This window comes from Moschus berezovskii, chromosome 3 (assembly GCF_049115385.1).
Source record: "Moschus berezovskii isolate FMDL1 chromosome 3, NW_MosBer_1.0, whole genome shotgun sequence".
Taxonomy (NCBI): Eukaryota; Metazoa; Chordata; class Mammalia; order Artiodactyla; family Moschidae; genus Moschus; species Moschus berezovskii.
In genome coordinates this window covers 31,740,889-31,763,435 of record NC_142462.1, presented here as the reverse complement: position 1 = coordinate 31,763,435, position 22,547 = coordinate 31,740,889, and the positions used below count along the sequence as shown (strand labels likewise).

The 22,547-nt window shown below is 39.1% G+C and overlaps 1 protein-coding gene across 1 annotated transcript in view; it reads right to left on the bottom strand.

The window, feature by feature from the left end:
* LRRC72 (leucine rich repeat containing 72) overlaps positions 1-22,547 on the bottom strand; it is a 70,070-nt gene that overhangs the window by 17,888 nt on the left and 29,635 nt on the right. Inside the window, exons 4-5 of the mRNA XM_088833551.1 lie at positions 1,105-1,186; positions 271-381 (exon numbers count right to left, since the gene is read on the bottom strand). Of these exons, the coding sequence (XP_088689677.1) occupies positions 271-381; positions 1,105-1,186 (193 nt within the window). The remainder of the gene's footprint in view (positions 1-270; positions 382-1,104; positions 1,187-22,547) is intronic.

Below are 22,547 nucleotides of genomic sequence, written 5' to 3'. Positions count from 1 at the left end.
ACTTCCTTTTGAGGTAAAAACCAAAAACACAGATGTAATATGTAACACTTTTTCGGGTCACTTTTGTCATTTTCATACTGTATCATTTCACAAACGTTTTTTCTATCTATTGTTCTTTTGAAAATGTATTTTTAAAGAGATTAAGATCTAGTCTTGTGTTCAGGAACATCTAAGTAGTTTTGTTAAAAACACTGATCTAATTTAAATTCAAAACATGAAATAGTGTGTTATCACTTTTAAGTTATGGACATATAAAGTGCAGATTAATACTTAGGGTCTTCAGATTTAGCATTCCCTTTAATTCTTTCACTGTTGCGTCAAGATTTATTAACTCATTGTGATGCAGCAGGAGTATATGCAATGAAGGCAAATAGTGCAGGCCTGAAAAAAATAAAATATTTGTGTAAGATTTAAGACATTTTTTTAAATGAAGAAAAATGTTTTGTGCTATACCTCTTTGTATCTCATGATAATTGTATAGCAAGTACTTTAATACCTGGCTTGTAATACATCAGTTTAGAGATTGTTGCAGATACAGAATTAACTCAGAGTGAAACACAGATTTGACTGGGAAAAAATATAACCGGTAAAAACATTTAAGATTATTTATGATGTCATTATTTTTATTAATGCTCTCAAACATTGTTAAAAAATTTGCTTCCACAATATCTAGTTTGTGTCCAATGATGCAGCAGAATGGCAAAATTTTTATGTTAAAAAAAAAAAAGATTCTTTAACATGCTGGATAAGACATATGATAATACTGAGCTAAAACCATAATCAAACAGCACATCTTAAATGAAATATACATAAGAACATTAAAAATAACAGCTTCTAGCATATATTTTCAACAGAAATGTTAAAACAGATTTTTCCATGCCATTAATAACACCATGCTTGTGTATGTGCTAAGTCACTTCAATTATGTCCAACTCTTTGTACTGTAGCTCTTATGGACTGTAGTCCACCAGGCTTCTCTGTCCATGGGATTCTATAGGCAACAATATGGGAGTGGGTTGCCATGTCCTCCTCAGCAATACCATAGTTGAAAGTTATTATTTAATTGAAAATCTATTAAATTAAAAGAGAAAATTTAAGACATACCTTCTATATCAAATATTGCATTGTTGTTTAGATACAGTTCTGCCAGACAATAGTTTCTGGTTAGAAATGTTATTCCATGGAGCTGAAAATGAGAGTTAGAGAACAATATACTTTCTACAATAATTATACATAATTATATGCACATATATAAATTTAGTTAGGAGCTAACATTTGCTGTTTTTATTAATTATCTGAGACTTCTTGCCTGGGCTACTGAGTTGCCTTTGAAGGTACATGTAATAAAAAGAATGTGTGGCCACAGGACTGGAAAAGGTCAGTTTTCATTCCAATCCCAAAGAAAGGCAATGCTAAAGAAAGCTCAAACTACCACACAATTGCACTGATCTTACATGGTAGCAAAATAATGCTCAAAATTCTCCAAGCCTGGCTTCAACAGTACATGAACTGTGAAATTCCAGATGGTCAAGCTGGATTTAGAAAGGGCAGAGGAACCAAAGATCAAATTGCCAACATCTGCTGGATCATGGAAAAAGCAAGACAGTTCCAGAAAAACATTTACTTCTGCTTTATTGACTATGCCAAAGCCTTTGACTGTGTGGATCACAACAAACTGTGGGAAATTGTTCAAGAGATGGGAATACCAGACCACCTGACCTGCCTCTTGAGAAATATGTATGCAGGTCAAGAAGCAACAATTAGAACTGGACATGGAACTACAGACTGGTTCCAAATCGGGAAAGGAGTACATCAAGGCTGTATATTGTAACCCTGCTTATTTAACTTAAATGCAGAGTACATCATGAGAAATGCTGGACTGGATGAAGCACCAGCTGGAATCAAGATTGCAGGAAAAAATGTCAATAACCTTAGATATGCAGATGACACCACCCTTTTGGCACAAAGTGAAGAAGAGCCTCTTGATGAAAGTGAAAGAGGAGAATGAAAAAGTTGGCTTAAAATTCAACATTCAGTAAACTAAGATCATGGCATCTGGTCCTCAGTTCATGGCAAATAAATGGGGAAACAATGGAAACAGTGAGAGACTTTATTTTCTGGGGCTCCAAAATCACTGCAGATGGTGACTACAGCCATGGAATTAAAAGACACTTGTTCCATAGAAGAAAAGCTATGACCAACCTAGACAGCATATTAAAAAACAGAGATGTTACTTGGTCAACAAAGGTCTGTCTAGTCAAAGCTATGGTTTTTCCAGTAGTCATGTATGGATGTGAGAGTTGGACTATAAAGAAAGCTGAGTGCTGAAGAGTTGATGCTTTTGAATTGTGGTGTTGGAGAAGACTCTTGAGAGCCCCTTGGATGGCAAGGAGAGCCAAACAGTCCATCCTAAAGGAAATCAGTCCTGAATATTCATTGGAAGGACTGATGTTGAAGCTGAAACTCCAATACTTTGGCCACCTGATGGGAAGAACTGACTTCTTAGAAAAGACCCTGATGCTGGGAAAGATTGAAGGCAGGAGGAGAAAGGGATGACAGAGGATGAGATGGCTGGATGGCATCACTGATGCAATGGACATGAGTTTGAGCAAGCTCTGGAAAGTGGTGATGGACAGGGAAGCCTAGTGTGCTGCAGTCCATGGGGTTGCAAAGAGTCAGACTGAACTGAACTAGCTGACTTAATACAAACTTTTCTTACCACATCTCCTCTAAACTCTGTGGTTTTCAAAGCTTCTGGAATCTGGTCCAGCCCTTTGCTTTGACAACCTTTCCTATAGTTCTGCTCCATGTCATAGCACTGGATTTGGCTCCATATATCCACTAATTCACCATCACATATTATTAAGTCGCTATTATGTGCCAAGGGCTCCCTCCTCAGATAATGCTGAGCCATTTCTGCATCTGTGTATGAGTCATGATTTCTCTTTGCCTGAATGGCTTTTCTTCCTGGTACATTTCTGATTATTCTCAAGGATCTGCCCTAGGCTGGCAATGCCTCTCCCACCATGCCTGAGCAGGCTGCCACAACACGTTTCCACTGCTCCAGAGATTCGTTGAGACTATTCTTTGATCTCTTTGCATCTCACTGCTGTCTTCTTGCTTTGTTTTGACCCGCATTTTGTTTCTCTAAACTTCCACCTGCTCCAGGACTTTGAGTCAGATTTCCTGAGAGATGGTTTAATTCAGTAGTTAAAAATGCTCTACGTGCCACCCACCCGCCCTTCCACTGAGGTACACCTTCCCCCTCTCACCACTATTCCCCCTCACCCCAGAATGCCTAATTCTGAATTCTCTTTCTTTATGCCCCAGTCTATGAGCCATCTCCTCTTCTCAGGCTCACTGTTCTTCGTATTAACAGAGCTCAGTTGAGCCAAGGACTCTGTAATCTGCATACATTCAGGAGATCAGACCCAGGGCTAACAGCTCAACTGGCCACCATTTCCAAGGAGCAGACAAGGTACAGCACAATCCTCTTACTTTACAGCTCATCTTTCTTTAATAAGTCCTTTCCTGATAACTTCTCATCCCATGAACCTTCCTTTTCTTGACCACACCCAACACTTTCTTAGACTTGTGCAATGACTTGATCACTGGTTTTGTGTCTTCCTTAAGGAAAGAAACCATGTTTCTTCAATCTCTTATCCTTCCCATCTCTCCATTCTCCTAACTACATGGTGAAGTGGGATCTTACTTTCAAGATGAGATTAGAAATTTGGTGTGCTACATGAATTGGAAATAGTCAAAAGCACTCTTGATAATTCCTCTAATGAACCATTACGGTACATAATAGGAGTATTTAACTCTGATCTGAATTCAGAAATGTTTGTTACCCTGCAAGGAGAATCCCATTACTTTAAAATAAAATGTTGACTTTATAACCCTGATAAAATTTGACAGATTTGTTTGAGTTATGGGGATGAGACATGGCAGAGTCACAGGGTGAGGCAGGTAAGTTCTAAAAGCAGTGCTTAAGTTAAATGTGAACAATGCTCACTTTACAGCTTAATACAGGATGTAGCAGGGAGAAGAAACTCATGAAATAGTTTTGACCAAGTGCTTCCTGATTTATATATACAGAAATAAGTGCTCATGATTGTAAATTAGTTTTATATATTTATTAAATTTTATCACAGGAAATACTGTCATCAGTGAAATAAAACTGTTGTAACTTTTGATGGATTGATTCACGTAGACAGATGCCAACTTATCGGACTTAGTGAAGATTTATTAGAAATTTTACTCATGCCCTCTCATAACTCAGAAAAGCTATTTTAGATTTATATGCAAAGTTTGAAAATGGGTTTCCTTAGCGAATTTAATTTTTTTCTTATATTTGCAACAGTCCCAAATTATGAATCTATAAAATGCACATGTGCTGCTCAACCTCATTGTCTCACCTACTTACATCAGCACTTGTGCAGGAGAAACACTAGTAATTTCACTTCAGCTTTTTGAGAGGAGCCAAGTTTGTGCCAAGTAGGCGAGACCATCGACACAGTGAGGGGTGGGTCCCAGTTGCTTCTTATCCCTTCCACTCTTCCTGCTAACCTCCTGAAAGCCACTTATTACCTTTTTGTCCTTTCCCTCACCAATCCCTAATGTAATGATAGCCACAGTTAACATCAGCATAGAAAGAGAACACCAGGGCAAATCTGACTTTTTCTTCTCTTTTTTTCCCCCAGTTGCCTGCCCAACATTGACAGAACATTACTAGTTAGTTGAGGTTTTAATTTCTCTTGCGTTATGCATTAACACCAGAATACTAATAAACTCAAACCATTTCATCTTGATTATAGAATAATAATTTTCTTATGAGCGTTAACATCTTTGGACCATGATTATTGGAATTGTACGATTGCGCTACTTGTTGGAATGAAATGATTTGGGGGAAATGGAGTGAAAAGAGATAAAGCCAGATCATGAGGGCCTTGGGGAACTATTGAAAGATTTTGTACAGAGAAGTGTTATTGACCAGTTTTATTTTGGAACAAAAATGGCAGGAAAGAGTACTGTTTAGAAGAGAAAGTAATGGCAAGAGATTAACAAAAATGGTGTCATGCTAATTCAAAAGAATATATGGATCCCAGAGTACGGTAATGACAGTGGAAGAAGATCAAAGTAGAGGAAATTAAGAGATAGTTCCAAGGTAAAATTCACAGGACCTTATAGACATTGCAATGTACCAAGTTGCTGAAGTTAAGATCCAGGAATGGCAGTTGAAAGATCTGCTGATTATTTTGACACTCAAACCATTGTTAAAATAAAACATTATTACAATTTTCCACTTAGAAAAATCTACACTACCAATTTTAAAGATTGCCAAAAAATTTATATTAGAATGTGACATTTCACAAATTATATCAAAACCTCAGATATACAGAGGATACCACTCTAATGGCAGAAAGCAAAGAGGAACTAAAGAACCTCTTGATGAGAGTGAAAAAGGGGAGTGAAAAAGCTGGCTTAAAATTCATCATTCAAAAAACTATGATCATGGGATCCAGTCCCATCATGGCAAATAAATGGGGGAAAAATGTAAACAGTGACAGATTTTGGGTTCCAAAATTACTGTGGACAGTGACTGCAGCCATGAAATTAAAAGACATTTGCTCCTTGGAAGAAAAGATATGATAAACCTAGACAGCATATTCAAAAGCAGAGACATCACTTTGCCGACAAAGGCCCACATGGTCATAGTTTTTCCAGTAGTCATGTACAGATGTGACAGATGGACCCTGAAGAAGGATGAGCACTGAAGAAGACTCTTGAGAGTCCCTTGGACAGCAAGGAGATCCAACCAGTCAATCCTAAAGGAAATCAGTCCTGAATATTCATTGGAAGGACTGATGCTGAAGCTCCGATACTTTGTCAAAGCTATGGCTTTTCCAGTAGTCATGTATGGATGTGAGAGTTGGACTATAAAGAAAGCTGAGTGCTGAAGAGTTGATGCTTTTGAATTGTGGTGTAGGAGAAGACTCTTGAGAGCCCCGTGGATGGCAAGGAGAGCCAAACAATCCATCCTAAAGGAAATCAGTCCTGAATATTCATTGGAAGGACTGATGCTGAAGCTGAAACTCCAATACTTTGGCCACCTGATGGGAAGAGCCGACTCATTGGACAAGATGCTGGGAAAGATTAAGGGCAAGAGGAGAAGGGAAAGACATAGGTTGAGATGTTTGGATGGCAGCACTCATCATGATTAAGTGGACACAAGTTTGAGCAAACTCCAGGAGATGGTGAAGGACTGGGAAGCCTGGCATACTGCAGTCCATGGAGTGGCGAAGAGTCAGATGTGACTTAGTGACTAAACGAGACCAGCGTATCTTGGCTCAGGGTTTGGCACATAGCAAGTGGTCAATAAACAGTGCTGCTGAGCTGCTATTATTTACTATCTAACCGTTATTAGTTCTGATAGAGTGGAGAGCACTTAACATTTAAGATAAAGCTCTTATGGGTAACCACCGATATACTAGTGGGGAAATTTTTATGCCAGCATGATTTTAAAATTAAGGAGGCATACTTTTAGGGCAGGACTTCTCAACCTTTACAACTATCGACATTTGAGGCCAGATGAATCTTTGTTGGGGTTGGTGGAATTGCTCTGTGGTTGTAGTATAGTTGGCAGCCTCCCTAACCTCTATCTGCTAGAAGCCAGTAGCTTACACACCCCAGCTGTGAAAATAAAAAATGTCTCCAGACACTGCCACATATTTCCCTTCTATGTGTGAGGTGGGAGAGGGGTTGCAAAGTCATTCCTGATTGGGAACTACTGATTTAGACTCAAGGGAAAAGTCATATCTTTTAAATATTTATTATGACCCAGGCACTAAACTAGATGTTTTCACCAACATCATCTGACTCTTACAGTTCAGTTCAGTTCAGTCGCTCAGTCGTGTCCGACTCTCCGCGACCCCATGAATCACAGCACGCCAGGCCTCCCTGTCCATCACCAACTCCCGGAGTTCACTCAAACTCATGTCCACAGAGTCAGTGATGCCATCCAGCCATCTCATTCTCCGTCGTCCCCTTCTCCTCCCGCCCCCAACCCTTCCCAGCATCAGAGTCTTTTCCAGTGAGTCAACTCGTCGCATGAGGTGGCCAAAGTATTGCAGTTTCAGCTTTAGCATCAGTCCCTCCAATGAACATCCAGGATTGATCTCCTCTAGAATGGACTGGTTGGATCTCCTTGCAATATAAGGGACTCTCAAGAGTCTTCTCCAACACCACAGTTCAAAAGCATCGATTCTTCGGCGGTCAGCCTTCTTCACAGTCCAACTCTCACATCCATACATGACCACGGGAAAAACCATTGCCTTGACTAGACGGACCTTGGTTGGCAAAGTAATGTCTCTGCTTTTTAATATACTATCAAGGTTGGTCATAACTTTCCTTCCAAGGAGCAAGCGTCTTTTAATTTCATGGCTGCAATCAGCATCTGCAGTGATTTTGGAGCCCAAAAAAACAAAGTCTGACACTGTTTCCACTGTTTTTCCATCTATTTCCCATGAAGTGATGGGACCAGATGCCATGATCTTTGTTTTCTGAATGTTGAGCTTCAAGCCAACCTTTTCACTCTCTTCTTTCACTTTCATCAAGAGGCTTTTGAGTTCCTCTTCACTTTCTGCCATAAGGGTGGTGTCATCTGCATATCTGAGGTTATTGATATTTCTCCTGGCAATCTTGATTCCAGCTTGTGCTTCTTCCAGCCCAGCGTTCCTCATGATGTACTCTGCATATAAGTTAAATAAGCAAGGTGACAGTATACAACCTTGACGTACACCTTTTCCTATTTGGAACCAGTCTGTTGTTCCATGTCCAGTTCTAACAGTTGCTTCCTGACCTGCATACAGGTTTCTCAAGAGGCAGGTCAGGTGGTCTGGGATTCCCATCTCTTTCAGAATGTTCCACAGTTTATTGTGATCCACACAGTCAAAGGCTTTGGCATAGTCAATGAAGCAGAAATAGATGTTTTTCTGGAACTCTCTTGCTTTCTCCATGATCCAGCGGATGTTGGCAATTTGATCTCTGGTGCCTCTGCCTTTTCTAAAACCTGCTTGAACATCTGGGAGTTCACGGTTTATATACTGCTGAAGCCTGGCTTGGAGAATTTTGAGCATGACTTTACTAGCGTGTGAGATGAGTGCAATTGTGCGGTAGTTTGAGCATTCTTTGGCATTGCCTTTCTTTGGGATTGGAATGAAGACTGACCTCTTCCAGTCCTGTGGCCACTGCTGAGTTTTCCAAATCTGCTGGCATATTGAGTGCAGCACTTTCACAGCATCATCTTTCAAGACTTGAAATAGCTCAGCTGGAATTCCATCACCTCCACTAGCTTCGTTCGTAGTGATGCTTTCTAAGGCCCACTTGACTTCACATTCCAAGATGTCTGGCTCTAGGTCAGTGATCACGTTATCGTGACTATCTTGGTCGTGAAGATCTTTTTTGTACAGTTCTTCTGTGTATTCCTGCCACCTCTTTTTAATATCTTCTGCTTCTGTTAGGTCCATACCATTTCTGTCCTTTATCGAGCCCATCTTTGCATGAAATGTTCCCTTGGAATCTCTAATTTTCTTGAAGAGATCTCCTGTTTTTCCTATTCTGTTGTTTTCCTCTATTTCTTTGCATTGATCACTGAGGAAGGCTTTCTTATCTCTCCTTGCTATTCTTTGGAACTCTGCATTCAGATGCTTATATCTTTCCTTTTCTCCTTTGCTTTTCGCCTCTCTTCTTTTCACAGCTATTTGTAAGGCCTCCTCAGACAGCCATTTCGCTCTTTTGCATTTCTTTTCCATGGGGATGGTCTTGGTCCCTGTCTCCTGTACAATGTCACGAACCTCCGTCCAGAGTTCATCAGGGACTCTATCAATCAGATCTAGTCCCTTAAATCTATTTCTCACTTCCACTGTATAATCATAAGGGATTTGATTGAGGTCATATCTGAATGGTCTAGTGGTTTTCCCTACTTTCTTCAATTTAAGTCTGAACTTCGCAATAAGGAGTTCATGATCTGAGCCACAGTCAGCTCCTGGTCTTGTTTTCGCTAACTGTATACAGCTTCTCCATCTTTGGTTGCAAAGAATATAATCAATCTGATTTTGGTGTTGACCATCTGGTGATGTCCATGTGTAGAGTCTTCTCTTGTGTTGTTGGAAGAGGGTGTTTGCTATGACCAGTGCATTCTCTTGACAAAACTCTATTAGCCTTTGCCCTGCTTCATTCCGTGCTCCAAGGCCAAATTTGCCAGTTACTCCAGGTGTTTCTTGACTTCCTACTTTTGCATTCCAGTCCCCTATAATGAAAAGGACATCTTTTTTGGGTGTTAGTTCTAAAAGGTCTTGTAGGTCTTCATAGAACCGATTAACTTCGGCTTCTTCAGCATTATTCGTTGGGGCATAGGCCTGGATTACTGTAATATTGAATGGTTTGCCTTGGAAACGAACAGAAATCATCCTGTCATTTTTAAGATTGCATCCAAGTACTGCATTTCGGACTCTTTTGTTGACCATGATGGCTACTCCATTTCTTCTAAGGGATTCCTGCCCACAGTAGTAGATATAATGGTCGTCTGAGTTAAATTCACCCATTCCAGTCCATTTTAATTCACTGATTCCTAGAATGTCAACGTTCACTCTTGCCATCTCCTGTTTGACCACTTCCAATTTGCCTTGATTCATGGACCTAACATTCCAGGTTCCTATGCAATACTGCTCTTTACAGCACCGGACCTTGCTTCTATCACTGGTCACATCCACAACTGGGTACTGGTTTTGCTTTTGCTCCATCCCTTTATTCCTTCTATAGTTATTTCTCCACTGAGCTCCAGTAGCATACTGGGCACCTACTGACCTGGGGAATTCCTCATTCAGTATCCTATCATTTTGCCCTTTGTTACTGTTCATGGGGTTCTCAAGGCAAGTATACTGAAGTGGTTTGCCATTCCCTTCTCCAGTGGCCCATGGTATTTGTTTTATTTATTTATTTTTTACCTAGGAGGAAACTGAGGCTTAGAGAAGTTAAACGGTTTCTCAAGATAACAGAGCAAGGGTTCAAACCCAAGACTGTCTGATTCTCAGATCAAAAGTTGGCATATAGTACATCATAATGTGGTCCATTAAATTGGGGGAATTTCTATATAAACCATCCAGAAGATATTAACTTGAATATAATTTCAAGTAATGGAAAATATTATTAGTTTGAGTAATGGGAAATATGGAGTAATAAAAAATTTTCCACAATTATTTTTTTCTACTACATCAGCAAAAACAAAAAACATGTTTAAAAGGTACCCAAAAATATTTGGCATCAAATGAGAAAAAAGAAGAGAACTACAATAATCTCTAAATATATACACAAATGGCAAAGTACTAATGTCTTCTGAAGATACATATATATGTGATATTTACATAGCTATATGGGTTTCCCAGATGGCACTAATGGTTAAAAAAAAAAAAAACCTGCCTGCCAACACAGGAGACATAAGAGATGTGGGTTTGATACCTGGGTAGGGAAGATCCCCTGGAGGAGGGTATGGCAACTCACTCCAGTACTCTTGCCTGGAGAACCCCATGAACAGAAAAGCCTGGCGGGCAATAGTCCATGGGGTTGCAAAGAGTCGGACATGACAGAGGCAATCTAGCATGCATGCACAAATAAAATTACCTTATTTAAGCAATAAGACAGACACGGAGAGGGTGAGTAACTTGTTCACAGGGCTACACAGCCGGTATATAGAGGAACTGAAGTTTGGCCCAGACTCCAGAGTCCTTGCTGAGAACCATTGAACTTTATTACCACCCAGGGTAGGAAGCCGAGCTGTCAAGCTCATTCCCAGATGCAGCTTGAGTCAGTGGCTTGACTTGCTCCATCCACCTGATCTAATCTTGAATCTCTCAAGGGATCTGGGTTTCTCTCAAAAATTGCTCCAATCTGGCTGCCCCATCTTAGGCTAACTTTGGGTTCCAGGCACTGTCCTCTCATGTCTCCAACCCTTAGGAAGTTTTTCTCCAGTTTTATCAATGACCTTCCAGCAGAAACTAGACAGATGCATCTGATTGCCAATCAGTCCAAACTAAAAGAACCACCCAACACTGGTGTAAAGCAAAGTAATATGCAAGTAAATGCACTTGCTCTTGGTTTCCTCCACGTTGCTTTTCAGCATTCCTTTTTCCTGGCATCCTCTTACCCCTGAACACCCCACTTCAAGTCCTTTCAACATGCTCTAGATCCCATTTCTGCAGATTGGTAGAGGTAAACTGCTGTATTGTTAATAAGGCTTAAGATAGTCATCCCAAAGGTGTTTCTTTTAAATTATTTTGTTCACTATTTTACCCCTTTCTCTTAGAACACTATCTGCTAGTAGTTGCTGCTGCTCCTGTTAGTCACAAAGTCGTGTCCGACTCTTTTATAATACCATGGACTGTAGTGCGCCAGGCTCCTCTGTCCATGGGATTTTCCAGGCAAGAATACTGGAGTAGGTTGCCATTTCCTTCTCCAGGGGATCATCCTGACCCAGGGATCCAACCCATGTCTCCTGCATTGCAGGCAGATTCTTTACTGCTGAGTCATCAGGGAAGCCCTGCTATTTCTTTTCAATTAGAGGATTGTGATTGATGACTCTCTAATTGCTGACTTTCAGGTCAGTCCGAAGAGGTATGGTGCTCTGAGAAGATTTCCGAGTGTCTCTTGAGTTATGTTCCATAATAGCTAGGATACAGCTTGTAAAATCAGTTTTAGAGACTATGTTCACTAAATCTGAATAATGCCATCAATATAAAGAGTGTCTTCAAAAAATTTCTATTGTTGTAAAACAAGATCACAGACTTGGAAGGAAACTTAAGAATTATGCACATGGTTGCTGGTGAGGAAAATGACTTCTGGTTAAAAGTTTATATTATAAACACAGATTTAATTTTTTCCAGCCAAATATTTATCTAAAATGACAATAAAATAATTGGTTCAAAAGATGTATATTCATAAAGAGAGGGAGAACATAAAATTAGACCATAGCAATATGGTTTTGAAAGTATATGATCTAGGGGTAATAGAATTAATAGAAATAAGAAAGTCAAATTCTAAACTAGAAAACAACCTTATATTTATACCACAAAATTATGAAAAGGCTCAAAAACTGGAAGTGAGGATAAAGAGGAGAGGATTAACTGAGCAGAGAAATTCTATTTCTCAGTAATGTTCCCAGTATAACCACATGGCAACTGGACCTCTCCCCTACCACCTCAAAAGACTAGAGATTCATTCCCTGGATGGAATGAGGGACTCTTTTAAGGGAACTCTTTTAAGACAAGAGTTCCTGGTCAAGTAGCCGCTAGACAAATGTAAAGACAGAGGTTCCCACTGAAAACTGAAAGATTAAGGGAATGTATGTACACTATATGTTGAGGGTTCCCAGCTCTCTTTTCCCAGCTTGGCTCTCAGAATGTGGGCAGCCAGGTTTTTATAATTTAATCCTGTTATATATAAAGATAATACAATAATAACATTTAGAGGGGCTAAAAGAGCCCTTGGAAATTAAAAACATGAATGTAGTCTAAAATGTAATAAAAGAGTTGGAAGAGAATGTTGAAGAAATTCTCAGAAAGTAGAGCAACCTGACCAAAAAAAAATAGAAAATAGAGAAAATAAAAGAAAATTAGAGAGCCAGTTCAGTAGTTCAATATTTGTGTAGGAGTTCCAGAAAGACAATGGTGAACATAAAAGAGAAAGAAATCAACAATACACTCCAAGAAAAATTCCCCAAATGGGAAGATATGAGTTTCTTGACTGTAATTTCCCCAAGCTCACCACAGTGGTTGAAAGCAGACATGCACCAAAGCACATCACTGTAAAATGTCAGAACACTGTCCTCCAGACAGAACACATGTGCTCACATGTGCACACACACATCATATTGAAGGATCAGGAATCAGAATGAAGAATGGCTTCACACTCCTCAAAAGCTACACTGAAAACTACAAAACAGTGGAGTGATGCCTTATCTCTAACTTAGAATTCTACCTACACAATGAGCCAAAATATTTGCCCAAATATGAACACTGAATATACAAAATTGCGAGCATACACAATCTTAAAAAAAAAAAATTACCACATGGAACACTTTCTCACAAGGCCACTGGAGAATGCAGTTCAGAAAAATGTAAGACACACAAAACAAGAAACAAGAGGGGGCAAAGGGAGTCCCTGGTATGGCTATGAAAGGTGATTAAAATTGTGCACAGAGGTATACAGGGCAGGAAGCCCAGAGTGGAGCATGTCAGAAGGTTCTGGGCATACTTCTTCGAGAAATAAAAGCTACTGAATGATTCATTGAATAGATTTGGTCAACTGTGAGAGAGTTTGGGTTGAATAAGTAATAGTAACTAATAAAAAGTATATTCATTTGTTTGGGTTGCATAACAAATATCACAGACTAAGTGTCTTAAACAACAGAAATTTATTTCCGCAAAGCTCTGGAGACTCGGAGAAGGAAATGGCAACCCACTCCAGTGCTCTTGCTTGGAGAATCCCACGGACAGAGGAGCCTGGTTGGCTACAGTCCATGGGGTCGCTGGGAGTCGGACACGACTGACGCGACTTAGCAGCAGCAGCAGCAGCAGCTCTGGAGGCTAGAAGTCCAAGATCAAAGTGTTGGCAAAACTGGTTACATTTTGAGGCCTCTCTCCCTGACTTGTACATGGCCACCTTCTGATACCCTCACATGACTTTCTATCTGTATGCACACATCTATTCTCTCTCTCTCTCTCCCCGCTCATCTCTTTCTCCCTCTCTCTTCCCCTCTCACTCTCTCCCTCCTCCCGCCCATTTTCACTCTCACTCTTGCTCTCTCTCTTCTCTCCCTCTGTATCCTAATCTCCTCTTCTATTACGACATCAATCACACTGGATTAGGGCCCACCCTAATGTCCCCATCTTAACTTCATTACCTCTATATAAAGGTCCTGCTACTGCTACTGCTGCTAAGTCGTTTCAGTCGTGTCTGACTCTGTGCGACCCCATAGACGGCAGCCCACCAGGCTCCCCCGTCCCTGGGATTCTCCAGGCAAGAACACTGGAGTGGGTTGCCATTTCCTTCTCCAATGCATGAAAGTGAAAAGTGAAAGTGAAGTCGCTCAGTCGTGTCCAACTCCTAGCGACCCCATGGACTACAGCCTACCAGGCTCCTCCGTCCATGGGATTTTCCAGGCAAGAGTACTGGAGTGGGTTGCCATTGTCTTCTCAAGTGCCTGATAAACGTTAAGAAGGAGGTAGATGATGCCTTAGTTGAAATGCACTGGGTTGAGGGCCAGAACAGGGATTTGATGAACCAGCTTTGTACTTACGTACGTAACCAAATTTTCAGGCTTGCTGCTAGTTAACTCCAAAATTCTCACACAGTTGGGAAAGTTCTATAAAGCAGCTTGCTTTGAAGAGTGGCCTAGGAGGGTGGCAAGCTGAATTCCATCATTAGCCCACTGGTAACATTATGTGGAATTGTCTTAAAAAACCAACAGATGAGTCCATTTTTAAACACTCGCCTCCTTAAAAAAAAATTACAGGGCATTGTAGTATGGTAGTTCAGAGAAAGAATTGTGGTGGTCAGCATCAACAACATGCCATCAGTAAACTCATAAGGGATTTAAACCTGACTTAAGCTGATCACCTTTGGAGAAGGAAATGGCAACCCATGCCAGTATTCTTGCCTGGAGAATCCCATGGACAGAGGAACCCTGCAGGCTACAGTCCATGGGGTCACAAGAGTCGGACACAACTGAGTGACTTTCACTAGTAGCTTCCCTAGTAGCTCAATTGGTTAAGAATCTTCCTGCAACGTGGGAGACCCAGGTTGAATCCCTGGGTCAGGAAGATTCCCTGGAGAAAGAAATGGAAACCCACTCTAGTACTCTTGCCTGGAGAATTCCATGGACAGAGGAGCCTGGCAGGCTACAGTCCATGGGATCGCAGAATCGGACACGACTGTGAGACTTTCACTTTCATAAAGGCCCTGTATCCAAATACAGTCCCATTCTGAGACAGTGGGGTCTAGAATTTCAACGTATAAATTTTGGGGCAATAAAATGTGGGGCAATTCAACCCAGAACAAAAAACTACTTAACGAATCAAAGGAAAATAAAATCTAGGGAAGTAGAGGAAATCCAATAAAGGGAAAATAGTTAGAGCTTAACACATGGCTTAGCTCTGAAGAGCATGGGTAGTCATAATAACAGAGCCAGTGAATATTGATTTAACCAAAATCACAATACTGCCACATTAGGGGAATGGGAAATGGAAAGTATGCCTGTGTACGGAAAGTATGGAAGTGGAGGCAGGAAAGACAAGGCATCAAATCCTCATTTTTGTGGAAACTCAATAGCTATTGTCTAAATGGGAAAAATCAAGTGGCAGCAATACCAGCATGTGACTTTGAGATATGCAGCTAAACAACAAAAGATTACTTATAAAACTGAAAGTTGTTGCACCTGGGGGCTAACAAACAGGGCAGAGTTTGCAGAAATGTTGCTAATGTATAGAATTAGCTAATTCTTTAAACTATTGTAATAGGGATACATATAGCTAGCTCTGTTAAAAACAATTTTTTTAAAAAAGAGTAGGTCCTTAATATTCATTCCATGCTTACTGTATGTGCTTCTTTATTCAGTACTTCACATATGCTATCACATTTCTTCATCATGACACCCCTTAGTTAAGAAGACTAAATATCCCATATATTATATAAGGAGGCTTCCCAGGTGGCACCAGTACTAAAGAACTCACCTGCCAATTCAGGAGATGTAAGAGATGTGGGTTCACAGGAAGAAATAGAAAATCTGAACAAACCCATCACAAGCAAGGAAATTGAAACTGTAATCAAAAATCTCCCAGCAAACAAAAGCCCAGGTCCAGAATTTTTGAATTCTACCAAAAATTTAGAGAAGAGCTAACACCTATTCTACTCAAACTCTTCCAGAAAATAGCTGAGGAAGGGAAACTTCCAAACTCATTCTATGAGGCCACCATCACCCTAATCCCAAAACCTGGTAAAGACCCCACAAAAAAAGAAAACTATAGGCCAATATCACTGATGAACATAGATGCAAAAGTCCTTAACAAAATTCTAGCAATCAGAATCCAACAACACATTAAGAAGATCATACATCATGACCAAGTGGGCTTTATCCCAGGAATGCAAGGATTCTTCAATATCCGCAAATCAATCAACGTAATACACCACATTAACAAACTGAAAAATAAAAATCATATGATTATCTCAATAGATGCAGAGAAAGCCTTCGACAAAATTCAACATCCATTTTTTATAAAAACCCTCCAGAAAGTGGGAATTGAAGGGACATACCTCAACATAATAAAAGCTATATATGACAAACCCACAGTAAACATTATCCTCAATGGTGAAAAACTGAAAGCATTTCCCCTAAAGTCAGGAACAAGACAAGGGTGCCCACTCTCACCACTACTATTCAACATAGTTCTGGAAGTTTTGGCCACAGCAATCAGAGCAGAAAAAGACATAAAAGGAATACAAATTGGAAAAGAAGAAGTAAAGCTTTCACTGTTCGCTGATGACATGATCCTCTACACAGAAAACCCTAAAGACTCTACCAGAAAACTACTAGAGCTAATCAATGATTACAGTAAAGTTGCAGGATATAAAATCAACACACAGAAATCCCTTGCATTCCTATACACTAATAATGAGAAAATAGAAAGAGAAATTAAGGAAACTATTCCATTCACTGTTGCAACGAAAACAATTAAATACTTAGGAATATATCTACCTAAGGAAACAAAAGACTTGTACATAGAAAACTATAAAACACTAGTGAAAGTAATCAAAGAGGACACTAATAGATGGAGAAATATACCGTGTTCGTGGATTGGAAGAATAAATATTGTAAAAATGAGTATACTACCCAAAGTAATTTATACATTCAATGCAATCCCTATCAAGCTACCAACAATATTTTTCACAGAACTAGAACAAATAATCTCACAATTTGTATGGAAATACAAAAAACCTCGAATAGCTAAAGCAATTTTGAGGAAGAAGAATGGAACTGGGTGAATTAACCTGCCAGACTTCAGGCTCTATTACAAAGCCACAGTCATCAAGACAGTATGGTACTGGCATAAAGACAGAAATATAGATCAATGGAACAAAATAGAAAGCCCAGAGATAAACCCACGCTCCTATGGACACCTTATCTTCGACAAAGGAGGCAAGAATATAAAATGGAGAAAAGACAGTCTCTTTAACAAGTGGTGCTGGGAAAACTGGTCAGCCACTTGTAAAAGAATGAAACTAGAACACTTCCTAACACCATACACCAAAATAAACTCAAAATGGATTAAAGATCTAAATGTAAGACCAGAAACTATAAAACTCCTAGAGGAGAACGTAGGCAAAACACTCTCCGACATAAATCACAGCAGGATCCTCCAAGACCCACCTCCCAGAATATTGGAAATAAACGCAAAAATAAACAAATGGGACCTAATTAAAATCAAAAGCTTCTGCACAGCAAAGGAAACTATAAGCAAGGTGAAAAGACAGCCTTCAGAATGGGAGAAAATAATAGCAAATGAAGCAACTGATAAAGGATTAATCTCCAAATTATACAAGCAGCTCCTGCAGCTTAATTCCAGAAAACTAAGTGACCCAATCAAAAAATGGGCCAAAGAACTAAACAGACATTTCTCCAAAGAAGACATAAAGATGGCTAACAAACACATGAAAAAATGCTCAACATCCCTCATCATCAGAGAAATGCAAATCAAAACCACAATGAGATACCATTTCACACCAGTCAGAATGGCTGCTATCCAAAAGTCTACATGCAATAAATGCTGGAGAGGGTGTGGAGAAAAGGGAACCCTCTTACACTGTTGGTGGGAATGCAAACTAGTACAGCCACTATGGAGAACAGTGTGGAGATTCCTCAGAAAACTGGAAATAGAACTGCCATATGATCCAGCGATCGCACTCCTGGGCATACACACCGAGGAAACCAGAATTGAAAGAGACACATGTACTCCAATGTTCATTGCAGCACTGTTTATAATAGCCAGGACATGGAAGCAACCTAGATGTCCATCTGCAGACGAATGGATAAGAAAGCTTTGGTACATATACACAATGGAGTATTTCTCAGCCATCAAAAAGAATGCATTTGAATCAGTTGTAATGAGGTGGATGAAATTGGAGCCAATTATACAGAGTGAAGTAAGCCAGAAAGAAGAACATCAATACTGTATATTAACGCATATATATGGAATTTAGAAAAATGGTAACCTGAACCCTGTATAAGAGACTGCAAAAGAGACATAGGCATTTAGAACAGTCTTTGGGACTCTGTGGGAGAGGGTGAAGGTGGAATGATTGGGGAGAATGGAATTGTAGCATGTATATTATCATAAGTGACCAGTCCAGGTTCGACGCATAAATTTTCCTCTGTTCATTTCTTTGCATTTGTGCTTTTTTAATAAAAATACTTTTAACTGTAAAGAAAAAAAAATTATAAAAAATAAATAAATAAATAAATTTTGAGAAAGTCACAAAATAAAATAAAATAAAATAATTAAAAAAAAAAAAAAAAAGAGATGTGGGTTCAGTCCCTGAGTTGGGAAGATCCCCTGGAGGAGGGCATGGCAACCTACTCCAGTATTCTTGCCTGGGACCCTGGTATTCCCAAAGACCCTGGTAAGCTTACAGTCCATAGGGTCGCAAACAGTCAGATACGACTGAGCCGACTTAGCATGAATGCATATTCAGTGCAGTCGCTCAGTCAGATATTTGCTAAATATTATCAGCTTATTAGTGACAGGATTATAACTATACCTGAACTCCCCATTCAGTATCCAGAGTTCCAGACTCTGCCAGGAATTATGTAGCTATTGGTATTATTCTTTGGATTTTCATCTTTCTAAACATTATCTTATTAAATATAGGACACACTAGTCATTATTTTTCAAATTCCCAGCACTGAATCATCCTCCCCACAATTCAAGGAATTCTTTATCTAATGAGCCTTGGTAGGTATTAGGACTTACTCTTCATTAGGCAAAATACTTGCTTTTCTAGATTTCCTGGCAGGTAATGTGCGGACACATGACTAGACTAGGATGCAATCCGACACATCCACTCTGAACTTCAAATCAAGAACTAGTAATGCAACCCAGAGAAAATCATAATTCCAAAAGTCACATGCACCCCAGTGTTCACTGCAGCACTAGTCACAATAGCCAAGACATGGAAGCAACCTAAATGTCCATCAACAGATGAATGGTTAAAGATGTGGTACAATGGAATTACTCAGCCATAAAAAGAAAGAAACAGGGTTATTTGTAGAGATGTGAATGGACCTAGAGACAGAGAGTAAAGTAAGTCAAAAAGAAGAAAACAAATTTCACCTATTAATGCATATATGTGGAATCTAAAAAAAATGGTACAGATGATCTTATTTGCAAAGAGAAATTGAGACACAGATATAGAGGACAAATATATGGACACCAGGCGGGGAGGGGAAAGAAGGGGGTGAGGTGAATTGGGAGGTTGGGACTGACATACATACACTGCTATGTGTAAAACAGGTAACTAATGAGAACCCACTGTTTAACACAGGGAACTCTACTCTGTGCTCTGTGGTGACCTAAATGGGAAGGAAATCCAAAAGAGGGGAGATATATGTATCCGTATAGCTGATTCACTTTGCTGTACAGTAGAAAGTAATACAACATTGTAAAGCAACTATACTCCAATAAAAATTTAAAAAATCAGGAACAAGTAATGCAAAGAGGTAGAGACAGTTTTGTGTTAAATCTGGTGGTGGCAGAGAAGGAGACAGCAACTTTCATTTCCCACTGCAGTGGAAATGGTGCCAGCAGGAATGGGGACAGGAAAACAGCAGCACGGGTTGGGGGCTTCTCTTGCTGATCGGCAAGTCAACAGTGCATGTGGAAGCCACTTCTGTGATATGGCTTAGGCCATGGCTTCTTTGATCCTAAGAATTTTGTACACTTGATTCCTAAACTACCTAATATTCACCCAGTATCATTTCAATATATTACCTTCCTGCTTAACTCAGTTAAAGCATGCTTCTGTTAAGTGAACTTCTGTTTACCTTAACCAGCACCTTTGCAAAGAAAAGTTCAACTTGGCAGACCTAGCTATGATGCTTAAAAAAAAAAAAAAAGAAACTGAAAAAACAAAACCTAGAAACTATTTTTGAAGGAACAAAAAAGTATCATATTAAGTAAAATATTGTCAAGTTACCCTCCCCAAACTTATAATTTATGATCCATTACATGACTTTCATGATTCACTGACAAAATGGAAATATTATATTTATGAGGAAAGATTAGAATTTTTATGTACACATTTTTCCATTCAACAAATACTCGTGAAGCAGCTACTGTGTGCCAGCACTGTGTTAAATTCAGTGGTATAGCTATGAAAAAAGCAGACAAAAACCCTGTCTTTTTTTCTAGCAGGGAAAGAGAAAACAATACTTACAATAAGTAAAATGTGTATTATGGAATCAGCTGATAAATGCTATGGGAAAAAAATTAAGTGTGGAGATTGGGGGTGCCAACAGGGAGATAATGGTATATTTCAAATGGACTGGTCAGGAAGACCTCACAGAGCAGGTAATATCTGAACGAATTCTTGATGAGGAAAAGGGAGTCGGCCATGAGAATATCTATGCAGGAGCACTTGAAGACTAGCCAGTGTATATAGGTCCAGAGATAACAGGGTACATTTGTTGGGTCAGCAAGTTAGGGAGAGAAGAGGTGTTGAGGTCAGAGAGGTGAGCTGGTAGCCTATGTGTGCAGAGCCTTTAGGCTACTGAAAGAACTCAGCTGAAAATAATAGGTAACCATCAGAGATTTTGAGTAGAAGAGTAACATGTTTTGACTTAGATTTCCACAGATCACTCTGTCTTTGAGGGATTCTCAGTGAGCAGCAATTTTGTGCCCCGGGGAGCATTTGACAATGTCTAGAAACAATTTTAGTTGTTGCTTCTGGGGAGAAATCTGATATATAGTGTGTAGAGGCCAGGGATGCTGCTAAATATTCACAAATGCACAATACCACCCCCACAATCAAGAATGATCCAGTTTAGAAGGTCAGTAGTATCAGCGTTGAAAAACCTTGGGGCTTTAAAGACCCTTAGACCAGAGATTAAATGACATGATACAATTCTGAAAAATATTATAATTATGTGTTATTTAAAGGGGTATATTATTGCATGTTTGATATTATAATTATAATAGTCCATAAATTTACATGAAATTCTTAAGTATTCGTTGGGAACAATTTTAATAATATACACTGAATTATATAGGAGGGAAAAAAAGAAAAATTTCAGTATACTTTTAGGATTTCTAAATTCATATACATGGTGTTCCTGTCCAATAAGTGAACATGATGCATTCATTTGGATCAGTTTAAAATGTATACAATACTTGGAAATAAAATCTACACTTTAAAAATATTGAGAAATAACTATTTTTGTACAATCAAATAGATTTTCATTCTCATGTTTTTCCCTCCTTATTCCATGTTCTTGACATTTTTATATACACTTTTTCCCCCAAATAGGTTACATTTTTTGGATCATAACTAGATATATTGTTGTTTACTTGCTAGTCATGTCCGACTCTTTTGTGATCCTATGGACTATGGCCTGCCAGGCTCCTCTGTCCATGGGATTCTTCAGGCAAGAATACTGGAGTGGGCTGCTATTTCCTTCTCCAGAAGATCTTCCCAGCCTAGGTATGGAACTCATCTTTTGCACTGTCAGGGGGATTCTTTACCACTGAGCCACCTGGGAAGCAACTAGATATATAGTGTATGTGAATTTCAAAACCACGCAGTAAAATCTTATTTAGGTTACTTTTTTGAAGAGGTTTTAAATATTTGGTAAAATATAATTCTTTCAACAAAGTTGACATAAGAGAGATAATTAATATTACACTGAGATAACAGAAACACATAAGAGCCCAAATTATAAGGAATGCATGTTAGTTCATTTTATTCATTAATTTCTCATATGTACTATCACAGGGTTTGTGGTGCTCTAAATAGGTTTTTGGAACAAAGTATGGCATGTATAAATGAATAAATAAATGCATATATACATAAACTTGATTAAAGGAACCAACTAAACTTTCATGAGGCAAAGCATGTTGTGAAAACTACCTGAAAAATAAAGTATTGCCACTCAAAGAGTTCTTTACAAATATTTAAAACTGTACATTTAAAATAGTTATTTTAATTTTCAAATTGTGACTTGCTAGTTTTGGACATCAATATGCATTCCTAAAATACACACACATGTGCCCTTTACCAAATTTGCAATATGTGCTGCCTGTCTGGAAGATAGGGAAAAACAACATATCTTTACAGCACAGAAGAATGAACTCACTCTTTCTTGAAGTGATTTTGCTTATTTTAGTGTGGAAAACATTGTTATAAATATTTTCATTACTTTTTAGATGATGAAGTATGACTTTGTC